Source organism: Dreissena polymorpha, chromosome 4, assembly GCF_020536995.1.
Source record: "Dreissena polymorpha isolate Duluth1 chromosome 4, UMN_Dpol_1.0, whole genome shotgun sequence".
In the NCBI taxonomy this organism is placed as follows: domain Eukaryota; kingdom Metazoa; phylum Mollusca; class Bivalvia; order Myida; family Dreissenidae; genus Dreissena; species Dreissena polymorpha.
The window spans coordinates 10,778,076-10,793,046 of record NC_068358.1 but is presented as its reverse complement, the minus strand read 5'-3'; the positions used below and the strand labels follow the sequence as shown (position 1 = coordinate 10,793,046).

The window sequence follows — 14,971 nt, the reverse complement described above, 5'->3', positions numbered from 1 at the left end:
AACATGGCAAAACCATGAAACCAGGTTTTTCAATACTATATTTCTTTATTTTAAGAGTGCCATCCCAAGCAAGAATTGCATTTAATCCACCAACATACAAAATTTCAGCAAGACATCTCAATCAGACTAAAAGTTATTATAAATGCTAGGTCTGCAAGCAAATGTATATGAACCTACACAGAAAAAAAATCAGGTTCATACCTATAAAACTCGACCTATACACCAGAAATTAATTATCCATTTGTGCTTATTGTGACCTTGACCTCACTGATCCAAAATGCCATTAATAGCTAGGTCTACATGTATGCTATCTTCACTTAGTTTCAGTGAAATACTTACCAGGTATATTCAAACTTAAGTTAATGAGGGTTAACTTAGTTTTTTTTCTTCTATTTTTTAGTACCTTTGACATTGACATGTCCACCACAAATCCAAAATACAACCACATTCTAGGTCTCGGCACAAGCATAAAATATCCAAGTTTCATCAAGACTGGTCAATGAAAACGTACGCTATTTTATACCTGAAATCACTAGTTTGATGTCTTTACTTCTATTTGCACTTACTTGACCCACGACCCAAATGACCCATAAAACGATCTAAAACTAGGCTTTAACGTAAGATACATACCAACAAAATTTCTGTGCATTATCTCAATCTAAACATTAACTATTCTCCTATATTAAGGAAACAATGACCTTGACCTGACTTAGGAAAACATACCTGGAATACATTGAGTGCTCACATTTTATTTAAATGCTTCATTTAAAAATAAAACAATCATCCTGGCATTATAAAATTGAGATCAGGTTATCAATGATCATAAAATATGACAAACAAAAGCAAAAAATTTTCCCAATGAAATCTTACTGTTCACACATTTAATGAAACTTAATTGACTTTTTACTTATCAAATCAACAGTGGTAGAAATATAACTGCAACATTTACACTGAACATTGTGCCTTTTAAAATGATCAATTCAATGCTGTATAATATATATCCATGACTATGGTAATACAAGGTATAACCTTGGTCATACAAGTATTTAAATACGGAAAATACTTTAGAAGAAAATGCTTTTATAATTAAGCATTGATGTTTTGAAAGTTGAGAATGTTAAGTATCGGTTCTGACTTAGGGAATTTGTGTGCTTGAAGAAAAGCACAAACTTGTAAAAATGATTGTGCTTTGAATTAAAATTGTTTTTCAACAATATACATTACACCAAAATGCCTTTTAAATACCTATAGGAGGTTCATATGTTAGTGTGTCATAACATGGGGATGGCAGAACTACATGTTAAGCAAGTTTATCATATCAGCCCGCATGATGAACAACTGGGTCTTCTGCAATATGCAGCCAGTGTGGCTCAAGTTCAAACAGTTCAACCGTGCAGTCTGGTCAGAAGCTACAGTTCCCACTAAGTCAAAAAAGGTTTCCTGACCTCATTAGCGGAGCGTGGCTCCAGTTCAAACTGTTCAACTGTGTAGTCTGGTCAGAAGCTACAGTTCCCAATAAGTCACAAAAGGTTTCCTGATCTTATTAGCGGATAGGGTAGCTCCTGACTAGTCTGCGCAAATAGCCAATTAATACTTTTAACAACACTTGTTCATAAATTGGTCAATTTTCAAAATGGAAGTCACAAATTCCAAAATAAATGTATAAAATACATGATTAAAAACTGATCAAAAAACCTTCAATAACAAGACTATTGCCAAGCAATATATGTCCCCTACCGACTCCACCATTGTCAGAAATTCCACCACTGTCAGAATTTTTTGTTTGTTGCCATGGCAACCAGAATTTTTGACGTAAAAACAAAATGAAATGACATGCATAATTTCCATATTGCCATCTATCCATGTTTCAAGTTTCATGAAAAAATATGAAGAACTTTCAAAGTTATCGCAGGATCCAAAAAAGTGTGACAGACTCACAGACAGACAGACAGTTACACAGACAGACACACAGAGCGAAAACCATAATTCACCTCCGGTGAAACCAGTAGGGGACAACAATCACATTTAGAAAAATAAAAATGGATAATCATCCATCAAAATAAATTTAGTTATAAAGTTTTTGTTCTATTTTTAAATCTGATGCATACAATTTTGCTGAGTAGTTAAAAGTGTTTAACGCATACGATTTTTTTATCACAAAGGTTCGAATAAGGCTTACGAAGGCATTTGTCTAATTTTTCTGTATACAATATTTGTTTAAAATTGTTACTAAGTAAACAAGATGTGTTTGTGAAACACTATGTCCCCGTATATGACGTTTGACCTTGAAGGATGACCTTGACCCTTCACCACTCAAAATGTGCAGCTCTATGAGATACACATGCATGTCAAACATAAAATTGCTAGCTTCAATATTGCAGAAGTGACATTACATTAGTAATTTTGACCCATATATTTGACCTTGAAGGATGACCTTGACCTTTCACCACTCAAAATGTGCAGCTCCATGAGATACACATGCATGCCAAATATCAAGTTGCTATCTTCAATATTGCAAAAGTACTCATCAAATGAGCAATTTTGGCCACATATATTTGACCTCTGACCTTGAAGGATGACCTTGACCTTTCACCACTCAAAATGTGCAGCTCCATAAGATACACATGCATGCCAAATATCAAGTTGCTATCTTGAATATTGAAATATTGCAAAAGTGTACATTAAATGAGCGATTTTGACCCATATATTTGACCATTGACCTTGAAGGATGACCTTGACCTTTCACCACTCAAAATGTGCAGCTCCATGAGATACATATGCATGCCAAATATCAAGTTGCTATCTTCAATATTGCAAAAGTTATTGCAAATGTTAAAGTTGGCGCAAACCAACAGACCAACCAACAGACCAACAGACAGGGCAAAAACAATGTATCCCCCACTACTATAGTGGGGGACATAAAAATTTGCACCAAAGATTTTGCAAAAAAAAAATAAAACTTCTGAGAACAAGTCCCTGTCTATCCGAGCCATTGCTAAGACACATGAGTGAAACCTCTCACTGAAATATGACCTCCAGTCAATTGGAATCCTCTTCAAGGCGTTCACATTCTGAGAGTTTCCTCACCAACTTGGTGTCTATCACATACGGAAGCTCACTGGTTATGTCAGGTTCAGCCGGCCGTTCTGCCACAACTTCCTGTAGTCATCTCTTCATCACCACTGCTGACTTCAGCTTTGTCCTTCCAGACAATTTCTTTCTCAACGTTTCACGCATTTCCTCCTGTTTGTGTTCCTCCATTGATTTAAAATTCTTGAGTATTTTCTCTCGTAGTTCATGCTCCTGTCTCACAAGTATTTCCTTCTTCCTTTTCAGCTGCTCTCTTCTCTGCCTCTCTGCCTCCTCTTGCCGCTTCCTTTCCTCCTCCACCTCCCTCTGTCTTTGCTCTTCCAATTCCTTTTCTCGCCGTTCAACATCTTCCCTCATTTTAATAACCTGTTGGATGAATAGTGCATCTTTTGGTTGGAAAACCGTTAAACAATTTAAATTATACAGTTTAAATTGACTGCCTCTGTAGACCACTATCACTTTAACGGGTAATTTTTACAACAAAAACATGAACACATTTCTTGCCCTTAAAACCTGTAATGTAGATCATGCATATTTGAAAGAAAATGCAAACTAAAACTTTGTTACAAACTAATGATTCCCTGCAGCTTTGACAGCTATTTTCAAAGGCAAATAACTTAGGAATGTGTAGACTAAGGATGAAAAATGTTTCACAAATCAAAACAAGTTAAAGACATATTTTTAGTTTCAATTTAATCTGTTAAGAAATGTGGGATACTTTTGCTCCAAAAGCTTGTGCAAACAAGCTTACCTGACCCCATATACCTGCTTCCTGTGAGGTATAACAATGCATTTTTGGAACTCTTCCTAAGCTCAATCATTGTATTTAATACGGTAAACTCTTAAGACTACAGAGTTTCAATTTAATTACCAAATGTACCAGTAAAATGTATGCAGCATTTCCGGTTGCTGTACAAAAAACTTACAATAAAAGAAAATCAACCTACCTTGACTCTTTCAAAAAGTTCTTTCATAAGTCTCAAAGACTCGAGCCTCCTCTGAGCCAGCAGAAACTTCCTTTCCTCTAGGGCAATTTTGTGCTGAATTCTTTCCTCTTCCTCCAGTCTTTTCTTCTCCTGTTGCTTCTGCTTCCTTTTCTCCTCTCTCTCTTTTTGTCTTTCTTCACGTCTCTGCAGCTTTTCCTGCCGTTTCCTGTCTCTCTCCTCCTCTTCTTCGGTCTTTAACCTCCTGAATGAAAATACCATGGATTTGTGATTGTTTTTCATTACATAAAATAATTCATTTAAATGACCCATTTCCTATACAATATCAGTTATTTTTATAGTTTTTCTCATACTGAAATCAGGCAAGAAAATCTGGTTAAATAAATTATAGAAATTGAATTATAGCAGTTACAGTTAAATAAATGATATAAATTACATTATAACAAATTGAGAAAGATTTCACTAATGCAGTAATACTTGATTATTTCTGCCTATATTTGTCAAGGTTTGTATAGGCATTTAAAAGGTTTCTGAGCGAAAATAATAGTACATGACTTCTATTAATCTTTTGCTGTAGAGCATAAGAGTTGTACACAATACATCATCTGGTAATTGGAAATTATAATACAATTAATTTAAATTCTCCAAGGCATTAATGACCTTTGACTTTGAATTGTTACCTTGACCTTATACTAAGAGCATAGACATTGTACATTTGGACATGGAGAAGAATAATTCAAAGTTATACAAAAATTCCCCATGGGGGGACGGGGTCAACTACTACTTTAGACCTATGACTCGAGATTTTTCTTTAATATACCGGTAGTATCATCATTTGTTAGACATCAAACCAAAAGATACATTATTGAAAATCATGTATTTTCCCTTAAAAATGACCTTAGACCGGAGTTTTTTATTTCCCTGATATGCAAACTGTTCGTAAATGCACTATCCAAAAGGAAAAAAAAGCAACAGGTCCATACACTGAAAACAGCTGATTAAGCTAACAACTGTTAAATTTTGTACACTAATGTAAATCAAACTTTATGTCAAGCAAGCTATTTGTTGCTTTTCTTAAAATTAAAATTATAAACAAACTGTAAGCTTAATAAACATTTTGAGCAAAAGGCCTAGTGGCAGCACAAAGCAGCTAGTTCAACGTACGCCTCTTCTGCTAACTTCCGCTCCTGTTCCTCTCTTTCCTTTCTGACCCTTTCTTCACGTTCATGCTCCAATTCCTCCAGTCGTTCTCGATCCAACCGGCGGCGGCGGATTGATTTGTCTGTGAGATGCTTGGTCTTATCAAAGTCCACCTGTGGAATAATAGATATGATTGAATTTCGAAAATTGTAAACAGTGCTCCAGCTAGGCCTACATGGAATGGCGCAGCACCCTGTTGCCCCAAGGTCCAATTCTGACCCCCTTTAATTATGTTATGCCCTTTTTGTAGCTGATCACATTATTGTACAGAAAATTTAAAGTGTAATTCCAATAAATCTTATCTTTATTTACAAAGTGTAAGTTGTGCAACTTTTTTTATTCATAAAAAAAATATTTAAAATGAAAATACATGACGTAAATGAAATATATATCACATGTTATATATTTTTTATAATATCATATTATATGCCAAAGGAAAATAAAACCAGGAGTGCTAAAAGGCCCCATTGACAAAAGAGCACCCTGCCCTTTTCAAATACTAGCTGGAGCGCTGTTAAATGAATAATACTAGCATTCATAACAATAAACCTCAATATATCACTAACAAGTCGTCGGTTCATTCAATCTTTACCAAACGTCCTGGTCAAGTTTCATCATTATTTCATCTGCGAGTCATGATCAATGTACCTATGAAGTTTCATGATCCTAGGCGTAAGCATTCTTGAGATATCGTCTGGAAACCATTTTTCTAAGTTGAGTCACCGTGACCTTGACAGCCATTGTGTGAATACGTTTCTTGGCACTGTGACCTTAATCTTTGACCTAGTGACCTGATAATCAATAGGAGTCATCTGCGAGTCATGATCAATATACCTATGAAGTTTCATAAACCTAGGCATAAGCATTCTTGAGTTATCATCCAGAAACCATTTTACTATTTCAGGTCACCGTGACCTTGACCTTTGACCTAGTGAACTGAAAATCAATAGGGGTCAATCAATGTACCTATGAAGTTTCATGATCCTAAGCATAAGCGTTCTTGAGTTATCATCTGGAAACCATTTTACTATTTCGGGTTACCGTGACCTTGACCTTTGACATTTTGACCTGAAAATCAATAGGGGTCATCTGCGAGTCATGATAAATCTACCTATGAGGTTTCATGATCCTAGGCCTAAGCGTTCTTGAGTTATCATCCAGAAACCATTTGACTATTTTACTATTTCGGGTCATCCTTACCTTGACCTTTGACCTAGTGACCTGAAAATCGATAGGGGTCATCTGCTAGTCATGATCAATGTATCTATAAAGTTTCATGATCCTAGGAATAAGCGTTCTTGAGTTATCAACCGGAAACCATTTTACTATTTCGGGTCATCGTGACCTTGACCTTTGACCTAGTGACCTGAAAATCAATAGGGGTCATTATGCGAGTCATGATCAATGTGCATATGAAGTTTCATGATCCTTGGCATAAGCGCTCTTGAGTTATCATCCGGAAACCATCTGGTGGACGGATGGACCGACATGAGCAAAACAATATACCTCCTCTTCTTCGAAGGGGGAGGCATAATGAGAAGACTGCACCCCTCCCAGCAGCCATGTTATTCAACTGACCGGAACCATTTTTGAACTCAACTCTCGTATCAAGGAAACAAATGTTCTGAGCAAATTTCATGAAAATTGGGCTAAAAATGTGACTTCTACTGTGTTCACATGTTTTCACTTTATACATATAGAGAAAAATGCCCCGCCCACTGGCGACCATGTTTTTTCACCGATCCCGACCATTTTCAAACTTGTCCGAGATATCAATAAAATCAATGTTTTGACCAACTTTCATGATGATTGAGCACAAATTGTGACTTCTAGAGTGTTAACAAGGTTTCTCTATAGCCAAATAGGGAAAACTGCCACTTTATACATATAGAGAAAAATGTCCCGCCCACTGGCGGCCATGTTTTTTCACCGATCTCGACCATTTTCGAACTTGTCCGAGACATCAATTGAAACAATGTTTTGACCAACTTTCATGATGATTGGGCAAAAATTGTGACTTCTAGAGTGTTTACAATTGTTCTCAATAGCCAAATAAGGAAAACTGCCCCGCCCACTGGGGGCCATGTTTTTCAACGGATCGTAACCAGTTTTGAACTCAACAAAGATATCATTAAGACAAACATTTTGACACAGTTACATGAAGATTGGGCATGAAATGTAACTTCTACAGTGTTTACAAGGTTTTTCTTTTATTTTGACCTAGTGACCTAGTTTTTGACCCGGATCAACCCAGTTTCGAACTGAACCGAGATTTCATTAGGACAAAGCTTCTGACCAAGTTTTATTAAGATGGGACAAGAAATGTGGCCTCTAGAGTGTTTACGAGCAAATGTTAACGGACGGACGGACATACGACGGACAAACACCGGTCATAAAAGCTCACCTGAGCAATCAGGTGAGGCAGAGCTAAAAATGTGTTAACTTTTAGAAAACATGTTTTTCTTTGTAGCTTAGCAAATGTGAAAGAATTTATTCATGTAATATTGGCATACTTTCATTGTTAATAATGAAATTAAACCAAATTGTATTGTTCATTTTCTTGTACAAAATATTTCACTTTACCCTGATAGCTGCCACAGCACATTTCTCTTCCTCATCCATGTAGAGTAGCTTCATCCCTCTGAGACTATCCATGGCTTTAACAAACCCAATGTACTCTTTAAACTGAATGTAGGCATCAAAGACTAGATCCTGTCCAAAAGTAAATGTATTTATCGAACCAACTTTGACTAAACCAGTCATCTCCTTCCTATACGGGTCAAGCATTGGAATGTCGACACAACGAATTTCCCCAAACTGAGTGAACACTTTCTTTAAGTATTCCTCACTTGGTTTGCTCTTGTCTTTACTAGATGCAAACCATCTGGTAGGAATGTCCCGAATATGAATGGTGTCTGGTCGCTCACCAGGCTTCATTTCGTTCATACTTTTTGCATCCCTGAAATATGAATCCCAGTCATGGCGCGTTGGAAACACTATCTTTGCTTCGCCAGCTTTCACCTTCAACTGTTCATGAAAGCCACTTAGTTTTATGGATTTCCCTTCCAGTCTTTGCATGATTGTTCCAATGGAGTCTTTGTTTTCTGTTTCACCTTCAAAGCGTATGAATTCCATAGTACTTTTGATAATTCTTAATGATATAAATGAATGTGGCTTTATCATTGTTTTAATCCTTTCCATGACCTCCCAGTTTGAGATGGACTTTCCGGCCTCTTTCAGGGGAGGTAACTGCACACATACATTCACCCGGGCGATGGGTTTCAGGTACAGACCTCCAGCCTTGTACAGCTCTACAGAGTCGCTATGGTCTGTGCAGATGCTAGCTCCAGCAGTAGCCATGGCTGACAGGGATATTCACAGCTACAATTTATAAGAGGACAAACTAGTAATTTTTGTACAGTTTTGCACACAAGGATAGTTGAATTGTATGGTGCCCGCCAATCCACTTCTTAGTATAAATAAGGTAAATGTTTAAGTATCATTTATTCCTATAACTTCGCGCAGCCCTATAAGATCGTGTATTTTTTTATGACGTAAACTTCTAAGCAACATTCAAACGCACTTGCCCGAACACTTCACTTTTGTAACGTGAGAATTTCCACAGCCAATAAGACAACAATCATGTGGAAAAAAAAAAAGATATAAATTGTCCGTTTTTCTGACCTCGTTCCCATAAAAATAGCCTAAACTTTATTGTAAGGGTAGTTTCCCTTGGTGGCCCGTCTCGATTTTGTATTGTGCTCTCTGTTATGAGTACTTAGCATTACAATACAATTAAAGCATGCTGTGTATATGGAAAATTTTACCCCCCCCCAAAACGATGACACGAGACCATGCGTTTCGATCGTGACCTGGGCCTTTTGCGATAAATGTTCTCACTGCGTCCATTTGGGATTTTGTCACACAAAAAATGCCATTAGAAGGGGTGACAGCTTTTTAAGCCCCCATTGTGAATAGAATTTTATTTAGCTATTTTCCGTTAGTAAATACACTTTATCTAGACCTCTGAATACAGTTATCACAGGTCATATTTCGTTTTTATGAAGACCAGTTTTGTTTAAACCATTCTGTTCAATACAGTTTATTCACGAAATTCAATTAAAACAACACATATTTAATACAATTAAACACATATTCACAAAAACATATATTGATTATTATAAACACATCCCAGGTCTCGCTATGAAGTCATCAAAATCGGTGCACGATTTTATAGGGTAATTCTGTGTGACGCAGACTACGATGTGCATGAATGTTTAAAGGTACGTAACTCCATTATTATTATCTGAAAACCAACAAATTTCACTTGTTATTTGTTAAACTAAAGATACATCATAAAGTATATATCAAGTTTAGTTACTATCTAATGATTTTTCATGAAATATATGCCTTTGAAGTTTAAGGTGCACGAACTTATAGGTGTAGAGGCTAGACTATTTAGTCAAATTAGTGGAAATGGGTGATAACATATCACAGTAAATTCAGGTCAATTAAAACCTAGGTGGGTACCTTAGAATCAGCTTATATAATTAATAGTATAAAGAAATAATAACAGTTATCACATATCGCTTATAGTTATGCAGATGTGAGTGAAAAGAAACCCTATACTTCAACAGTATGTAAAACCAATGTTATCCGAGGTAATTCATCCGAAATATATATATCTATAAAGACTTCGAATTGTGACTTAGTGTATGCACGTTTATATCGTAGGACTTTAAAGTTCGTGTAAATGAAAATATTGTTTCTTACCTATTCACTCCATGACGTCGGAAAAACGAAGAATTATTGCTTAACTTAAGAATCGCTTTCTTAAATTTCGGAAGACGATTTTCATCCGAAATGTGAGGTGTATAATGCGGCGCACACAAAGGCGCGGTTTGAAATGTGAAACCTTCTTCTCCTTTTGGAACAGAACTCTTTCTAAATAGAATATTTTGTGCCGGCGCCTATTAGGGGTGAAAACTGTACAAACTGTACTTCTGGCGAACTTGAACTTATTACCCTTGAATCATGATCACTTACTGATTCTGAATGAATGCTTTGAAGTGACAAAGATTGGCTTTTATTCAACGGGATCAGCGATATAAACATGTCGCTTGATGGTAAACAGTGCCAGCCAGGGACTCAGACCATGGACATCTCGCTATTGAGACAACTGCTATTGATTCTGAGTGAGTTGACCGGCCGCTTTTGCACGCTGGGTATGCGGATACTTTGATAACAGATGGCACTTCGATACCAGATAACAACAAAAGCCACGCGCGAGAGCTAAGTTCATCAGTGTTTTTAAAGTTATGTCATCGCGCTGGGTATGCGGATGCTTTGATAACAGATGGCACTTCGATACCAGATAACAACAAATGCCACGCGCGAGAGGTAAGTTCATCAGATTTTTTTTAAGTTAAATCATAAAGATTAGTTTTTTACACAGGTGGAAGTAACGTACCCTGGATAGTATTGTTTTTTATTAATTTTTTTAGGAGCCCAATATATTCAAATAAATATATAAAATCATGTTTAATGAGAAAAAAAAATTGACAAAGAGCCATGAAAAAAATCCCCACCCTCTGATATTGGAATCATAACAAGGTCATTAACTAGAATTTATCATAGACCTGTCTTCGCGGGCCGCAAAAATGTCAAAAGTAGCTTTAATCAAAAGCATCCATTGATCCTCCTATGGGCTATTGGACAACCTTTCAAAAAAAGTTCACTTTAAAAAAATCTGTCCAGCCGTTAACTCACAGTCGGTCGAAAACCGAGCAATATTTCGAGTCCGTTGTCAACCCGAATAAATCTTCTACAGACTTTCAAACAATATTTTTGAGTTTTTGCCCCTTAATCGATAGCTCGCGTCCTATTCCTTTAAAACAACGAGGCGTGTCAAATAATGCATGCATATGCAACCACTTACCCCTCAAAACTTATTCCAATACAATCAGAATGATAAGTATTTTTCATTTATTTACATTTATTAAAACATCGTTGTTGTTGTTGATTGGATATTTATGTGCCTGGCTCTGTCAGTGTAATTCACTGCTAAGCCGGGTTCAAGAGCGATGGCTACTTTCGTTTTCAAGTAAATCAAATTTAGACTTAAAACAGTTGTTGCAAAGAAAATATAAACTTTTGGAATTAGTTTTTATGGGTAAGTGGTTGCATATGCATGCATTATTTGACACGCTTCGTTGTTTCAAAGGAATAGGACGCTAGCTATCGATTAAGGGGTAAAAAACTCAAAAATATTGTTTGAAAGTATGTAGAAGATTTATTCGGGTTGACAAACGGACTCGAAATATTGCTCGGTTTTCGACCGACTGTGAGTTAACGGCTGGACAGATTTTTTTAAAGTGAACTTTTTTTTGAAAGGTTGCCCAATTGCCCATAGATGGATCAAGGGATGCTTTGGATTAAAGCTACTTTTGACATTATTGCGGCCCGCGAAGACAGTTCTATAATAAAGTCTAGTTAATGACCTTGTTATGATTCCAATATCAGAGGGTGGGGATTTTTTTTTCATGGCTCTTTGTCAATTTTTTTCTCATTAAACATGATTTTATATATTTATTTGAATATATTGGGCTCCTAAAAATATATATATGAAAAATACTATCCTGGATACGTTACTTCCACCTGTGGTTTTTTAGGCAAGGCGCATGGTCGAGTTTATAGATGGTGTATCATTTTCTATTGCAAAGAAAAACAAATCAGAGGCGTATCCAGAAAATTTTCAGAGGGGGGGCTCAACAGGGGATGGTGCGGGAGGGGTGTCCCCTTCCGTCGTCGATTTTTTTTTGAAATGGCACCTTGAAATGATCCGATTTCCTACTATCTAATCAGCATTTTGCATGATAAAAGTGCATGTGAAACAAAAAAGAACTTGAGTTCACACATCAAGTGTGACAGACACACGGACAGACAGACACACAGGGGTAAATCAAATGTCTCTCAAACCACTAAAGTGGTGGGAGACATTATCTTTATCCATAACTTTTTTAACGGAGTTAGATGGGTTGACCTCCTATTTAACCTTGTTGGATATCCTACTAGGTCAACTTAGGTACAACATTAAAATGTTTATGTCCATGTCCCTATGAATGGAAAGCAGGCACACAGCGGACAACCTGTCCTGACCCATTGATGATCTTAGTTTTGTCTTAACAAGTCCTTGGTCACTGATACTCCTTTCACACTCGCATGATGTGACAGGGAACACACATGATATGGACAAAACAGTGTAAATGGTGGGGTTCAGCTGGGAATCACAATGTGCAAGAGAGCCCTGAAGGGAAGTAGGTGGGTTGGGTACACCTTTCCACATAGCCTGCCATATAAAGTGCAACTCGGCGGGGAGGGACTGAGGGGAAGGGAGATCATCATTGAACCATTTAAGTTCACTAGCACTGACAGGAGAGGAGCACATTGTTCAGGTATAAACTTCAATCCCATGGCTGCCTTAGTCTGCAAATCATTGAATTGGATGTCCATTTCGTTCACAAAAGTGTCAACAAAGGGAGTCGTTAGGTTTCTTGTGTAGTTTAATTCGGGTGTTGCTGCCTCGATGTTGTCACGCTTTAAAAAAATGATTTAGTTTCATATAGCAAAGTAATTCTTCATTTTTGAGTCTTTTAATTTTAAAAACTATGGATGAACATCAAAGTAGTTAGCCCGATTTGTAAAAAAAACCCAAATCAAAACAAAAAAAATTATTGCCATTCATTAAGTGTGCAGTTGAATTGCACTGGCAATAACTTGTTACTCAAAAGGATTACCACTCTAAAGAGCTAATACCAATTAAATTCATCAAAGAAATTACCGAGAAAATAATAATGATTGTCCATTGCGTTCGTCTAAACTCTTTAATTGCTACAAATTGAAAGATTGTTTTTCACACGTTTCATGCGGCAGCCATTTGTAAACATTTATCTATAGCTAAATGTATGGATGAATTTCATTAGTTGAATGTATCTTCTTCAGCCAAGCAAATAGCGCAGTTTATTACTTACAGTCAATGAAGCGTGCACTTTAGCTGACGAAGGTTAGATCGTCTGTACACATGCCTGGGGGCTAATCACACAAATCGACAGCTGTTTATGGCTTAATTAGGGACAAATGACAGGAAATACACAAGTGGATTGAAACTGTAAGGGGCTCATTTTTATTAAAAATCGTGTCTAGCCAGCCAGCTGGGGGGGGGGGGGGCTTTAGCCCCCTAGCCCCCCACCTAAATACGCCAATGAACATCACGGAAGAATGGTAGATTTTTCCCCCAAAAATAGAAAAATCGGTCGGAAAACAGCAAAAAACTGGATGAACAGTAAACATTTCAACAAAATAACACTACTTAGAAATATTGCAAGAAATTGTTTGATATTCCAGCATGTAGAGTAATCACTGTGCTTCAAATACTGAAATTATGATAGTATTCAATGAAATATAAACGAAGATAGAGCATGTTTTAATAGGTGGTATTCTTGAAGTTGCGGATACTTTGATTCCCGATATAGGACACTCGGATAACAGAGACTTTCAACGAATTGACCAGTCGCCAACTCCGCCCACATTTTGTCGATCAGCCAATCAGATATCGATTTTTCACACATCCCTCAGCAACGCTTATCTGGCCGCCATTTTGTCCGACAAACAAAGCGTGTTGTACATATGGAATGAACGTAATTTTTAAGAGTTTACACATATTTTATATCAAATGCATGATCATTACTGTTCGATCATTATTCAAAATTGTAGGTGCTATACATACTTTATAAAAGGTTATTATTTTATCTTTTTTTCTTGAACATATGAACGAGTAATGAGAAAACAAACACAATAAATAGTTTAACCACACCAGGTGTGTGTTCTATAAAACGTGTTATACCGTTTGATGCACAATATTTTTAAGCAGTTTGGGCAACATAATAATTGCCACACGTGCTTATTAATCTCAGCGTAATTGTCGATGATTAATAAATAACAGTATGTTGCGTGGATCTCAGAATGAAGGAACATTAAGGCATTGTTAGGTACTGTACACAAGAAAAGAAAACTATTTAATTACTTAAATGATTTCCAATTATATATTTATTTTCTGTGGATCATACACAAGGGAAATCATTATAAAATGTTAACTTAAATATTGTTTTAACTAAAGTAAAAACAACAAAAAGGTGATTTCAACGCGGCTTAGCCAGCTTAAAGCGACTTCAAGTGTAAAATGTACGGCTTATATTACAACAACAACATTTCTAATACAACATACATTGTCACTGGAAAAATGTGAAAATTGCAATTAACATATAAGGGCCATCTTGTTATAAATAAGCAAATGCATAATATGCTAAATGTATTCAATTCGAATGTTCGTGAACAGCACCGTAATACCAACATTTCATTTTTTGATAGTGAAATGTAACAGGTTCGCATTAAACATAAATGTAATAAAATGCATATTAGACTATCTGTTAATGAAACCACGAAATAAGGCCTGTATTAAATTATGGTTACAATAAATATTTAATTTATATCTAAATAAAAAAAATCGGTGTCTTTTTAAAAATAACACAATAAAACAAAGATCTAAACATTTTTAATAAACAAAAAACCCATCATGATATGGATATGTCATTTGAATTAAATAAAAATATTTTCAAAATTATATATGAATAGCCACCGGGTTCACTGTCAGACGGTTGAATACAAGTTCAAAATCAATA

At 36.2% G+C, this 14,971-nt stretch overlaps 1 protein-coding gene across 1 annotated transcript; it reads right to left on the bottom strand.

Annotated features, from left to right (window-relative positions):
* Positions 1–2,956: 2,956 nt before the first annotated feature.
* Positions 2,957–10,128, bottom strand: LOC127878132 (A-kinase anchor protein 17A-like). The gene is made up of 5 exons (XM_052424565.1): positions 10,008–10,128; positions 7,818–8,615; positions 5,199–5,347; positions 4,038–4,278; positions 2,957–3,456 (listed from the first exon to the last, which is right to left on the bottom strand). The coding sequence occupies exons 2-5, from the start codon at positions 8,592–8,594 to the stop codon at positions 3,166–3,168; spliced, it is 1,458 nt and encodes a 485-aa protein (XP_052280525.1). The 5' UTR covers positions 8,595–8,615; positions 10,008–10,128; the 3' UTR covers positions 2,957–3,165.
* Between the last annotated feature and the right edge of the window lie 4,843 nt (positions 10,129–14,971).

Coding starts and splice junctions, on each gene's coding strand:
- LOC127878132 (XM_052424565.1), bottom strand. CDS start 8,594: ATGGCTACTGCTGGAGCTAGCATCTGCACAGACCATAGCGACTCTGTA. Junction 5,348..7,817: donor GTGCTGTGGCAGCTATCAGG/GTAAAGTGAAAT, acceptor ATTATTCCACAG/GTGGACTTTGATAAGACCAA. Junction 3,457..4,037: donor AACTTTTTGAAAGAGTCAAG/GTAGGTTGATTT, acceptor TTCATCCAACAG/GTTATTAAAATGAGGGAAGA.